The sequence below is a fragment of the Chrysochloris asiatica genome, unplaced genomic scaffold (genome assembly GCF_000296735.1).
Source record: "Chrysochloris asiatica unplaced genomic scaffold, ChrAsi1.0 scaffold00140, whole genome shotgun sequence".
Lineage (NCBI taxonomy): Eukaryota > Metazoa > Chordata > Mammalia > Afrosoricida > Chrysochloridae > Chrysochloris > Chrysochloris asiatica.
In genome coordinates, this window is record NW_006408658.1 from 3,632,977 (window position 1) to 3,636,948 (window position 3,972).

Genomic DNA, 3,972 nt, shown 5'->3' on the forward strand with positions numbered 1-3,972 from the left:
AAAGAGTTGGCAGAGGTGTTACCCCAAATCTGGTCTTACGTTAGGAAGGATTAGTCATTTTTTGTGTGTGAAGAAGAAAAGTGATGAATTAGGATTCTCTCTTAAGTAAGTTGTGGGGAAGAAAAAGACCCAGGGCAACTTGTATATTCCATGGATGAGGAGAGGACATTAAAAAGGAAAAGGAGGGAGAGAGTAGGAGATGGTCACAATGGTGACAGTGCATTCTGACACAGGCCCTGGGCACAGGGGAAGGGAACTACACAGAGTGCTAAGGGGATAAGATGCTCAGGAGCCTGGTGAGCACAGAGACATGGGATTTGCACATTCCTTTAGATTGAAATAAGGACAAACCGTTGTAGAAAAGCAACAATTAGAGAATTTGTAGATGAGGGACCCATGATTTGTGACATTGAAAAACGAAACTGTGCGAGACTCACAGTCTATAAAAACCCCAACACCACAGGGAGGAAAGGTTTGACAAGTGATCAAATTCTGAGGTTTAGAGGAAGAAGCATTTTCAAAAGTAATATACTGAGACTGTAACCCGATAACCCAGTAGCCATATGTAGGTAGATACTTGGAATAAACATTTTGAAGGCCACTTTGGTTAAAATCGAACTCCGTTTCGACTTCAGTTCTTGCGACTCTGCATACTCCCAGGATCAAGACAGTTTTCCCAGATATATCCACCTCCCAATAATGTTTCCCTGAGTTGATCCTCAGAGACCCACAGAAAGGATTATGACCAATGTTGACGTCCTTAAGGGAAGAAGATGATAAAACATTGCCCTTATTTCTTTGATGCCCAGTGTGGGCAAAACTAAACAAAAAGTTGCCTGGATTTCCTGAAATGTTTCCTGTAAGACAATAAAGGGTAGAAAGATATGAAGCAGACTGACTTGTGACCATAAGAGAGGAATCTTGAAAGCAGGAGAGGGAACAGGAAAGAACCTTGTTCAGGGCTCATAGGGAGAGGTAGAACACTGGGGAAATGGCCGAATCTACCCTCTGGGCCCAGGGACTTTCCCCAGTAATGTTTCTCTGATTCAATCTACTGGCAATCCATGGAAAGATAATCACCAGAATGATGTGAAGGTGTTGGCTTCTCCACTAGTCTTGCTTGTTTCCCATCCTTAGAAATGACAACATCGGAAGGAGAGTTCACTGGTGTCAGTTCCATGTTTACTGTAAGACAATTAAAGGGTGGAAGCATATGGAGTAGATTCATTTGCAATATAAAGAGAGGGGTCTCTGAGAGAACATAAGAGGAAACTGGAAGGACCTGGTTCATAGGTCACAAGGAGAGATAGAACATCAAGGAAGTATAATATGTAGGTGCATACTAGAAGAGGACACATACATATCAGAGTGAGACCTATTGGAAAATGCACAATGATGAAAGTTGACAAGAATTGCATGGCTTGAAAGTACTGTGATTTCTCCTTACCCCAGTAGCATTGTATGTCTGCCAGTTCTGAAATGAAAAATTCAACATGATTTGAAAAGTAAGCCAAAGAACCAGCAAAGAAAGCTATTTCCTCCCAGATGAAGAGAGGGAATTATGATAAAGAAATGAATTTATAATTGAGAGGATTAGCTCATTCCCTTGTAAATATCACATCATGAGCAATGTCTGGCCCCCTTCTTTTCCTCTCGACCCTGTTTCTGATTTCATCCCTGCCACAACATGAATCACACACACACCCTGCCCCAGATGCTCCTTACCTCTAAGCGCTTTAAATGCTTGCACAATTCCCCTCAGATCTACAGCTTGGGATCCTTTCCTCTGTTCATTGAGAAAGGTTTTTGACCTCTTCACAGTAAGTTCCACACTCCTAAGACAAAAGACTCTTTGACCTTATGTGCCTTCAAAACCATTACCTTACTATTTCCCCCCTTTTGATTCTCTTGAGCCTTCCTTAATGAAGATCCTAAGGGAAGAGGGGAACAAATTGACTGTAGTGCCAGAAGACACGTGCACGTGTGTGGATTTTTCTATTTTGTGTACACCTTGTGCAGGCAGGCCTCTCAGTAGTATAGTTTTTTTTCCTTCTATAATGAAATAATTAACTCTTCTCCTTTTATCTCCAAGGAGTTTTATAAAGTTGTATAAAACTATAGAATAAAATAAAAACAAAAAAATTAAAGCTACGTTGTTATTTCTACAAAATGATATCCAGTGTGTGGGAAAGTTGGAATAGATGGGAATATTTTAGAAAAAAAATGGCCAGAAAGTGAAATTACAGAACCTATCTCTTTGGGGTTTGAGACAAAAGAAGTGTGACAATCCCATCTGATGCAGCTCAGGAGACAGCAAAGTCTGTTCCTCCAGTAGCTTCCTAGCCCTCATAATTACATCTGAGGGTTCAGGTTCTCTGGGGGAGAGTTACAAACACTTTAGAGGAAGTAGATGCAAACACCAAACTTGTACTGCTCTGAAAAGAATTCACAAGATACTTACTATATTCAAGTCATTGTATATTATTGGACTTCTAAGGGAGGTGTTCAAGACTCGTCAATTTTTGTATCAGGGTCAAAATATTTTTCCCTAGTATGGAGTCTGTTTTTGAAAATCTAAAGGAGAAATATAAGGCAAAAAACAATGAACTATGGGAACCGGAGCTTGATGGATGCAGACACAGAAGGTAATAAAAATGAGTGAAGTCACAGGGGTCTGTTACCTCATCTCTGTGACCTTCTATCACACCAATTCTTTACCCTAGAATTTGTTCCATTTTTAACACTGAAACCTGCTTTGTGATTGGAAAATTATGATAAAACGGCATCTATATTTTCCTGTTTCGGGATTTTTTCATCTTGCTTGACCATCAGACAAATTTCACTTTTACAACCTCTCTTCACAGCAAAGGCATCTTCCTGGTTGCCCAAATATACCTTTTTATAATGCCTTTCACATCCTAGAGAGAGAGAAAAAGACACATGAGTGAAGGAGTTATAAGACCTCCCCAGCTACAACATTTCTCACCTGACACCCACCAACCACCGTGGTAGCATAAATCATGAAATGGTTCCTGAGTACAAGCCAATTAGTAAAGGTAAGACCCAGGCTGACCATCAATGAGGATTCATGAGAGGCTATTAGGCACCTTAGAATATAGGAACAGCTTTAAACCTTGTGGAAATACTGGGAGAAGCTTCCTCTGTGAAGGGGAATACATTTACCAAGAAAACAAAAGGCCTACCATTCTTTTTTGTCCCTCAAATACATACTGTACCCCAAAAGAAAGGTGTAAACTAATACTTTTAAATTTTATTTACTGAAGACATATATACCTTGAAATACTAGACTAGTAGTCCTGGTGTGGTGCTGTAAGATAAGAACTGGACTAGTCGCTCCTTGGAACCCTGCACATGGTAGCTATGAGTTGGAACAGACTTGATGGCACCAAACAACAACAACAAGGAGCCCTCTTGGCACAATGTATAAGTGCTCAGCAGCTAACAGAGTGGTTGTTGCTGTTGTTATGTGCCGTGGAGTCGGTTCCGACTCATAGCGACCCTGTACAGGGTTTCAGAAGGCTGTAAATCTTTATGGGAGCAGAAAGCCTCATCTTTCTCCCCCAGAACAGCTGGTAGTTTCGAACTGCTGACCTTGCGGTTCACAGCCCCATTCGTAACCACTATGTTAACAGTGTGGTAGGTGGTTTGAATTCCCAAAAGCATTGCAGCATAGAAAACCCCGGAGAGATCAGATGTCCTCTGCTCTGTAGGGTCACTCTGAGCCAGAACAGACTCAGTGGTACACATAAAACAGCAAATTAGTCTTTGGAGAATCGTGGATGAGCAATTGTTAATACTATCCTATAAGGCTTATATAGTATTTGGTTTTATCTTCTCGAGCTGATCTTTGAAATTTCTGTTCAGCTCTTGGACCTCTTCAATTCTTCTCTTTGATTTAGCTTCTCTATGCTGGAGAGCAAGTTTCAGAGTCTCCTCTGACATCCATTTTGA

General features: G+C 40.8%; 1 protein-coding gene across 1 annotated transcript in view; it reads right to left on the reverse strand.

The window, feature by feature from the left end:
- Nucleotides 1-285: 285 nt before the first annotated feature.
- Nucleotides 286-3,972, reverse strand: part of LOC102838496 (tripartite motif-containing protein 5-like) — a 12,924-nt gene continuing 9,237 nt past the window's right edge. Inside the window, exons 4-7 of the mRNA XM_006870329.1 lie at nucleotides 2,896-2,918; nucleotides 1,726-1,835; nucleotides 1,081-1,185; nucleotides 286-857 (exon numbers count right to left, since the gene is read on the reverse strand). Of these exons, the coding sequence (XP_006870391.1) occupies nucleotides 286-857; nucleotides 1,081-1,185; nucleotides 1,726-1,835; nucleotides 2,896-2,918 (810 nt within the window). The remainder of the gene's footprint in view (nucleotides 858-1,080; nucleotides 1,186-1,725; nucleotides 1,836-2,895; nucleotides 2,919-3,972) is intronic.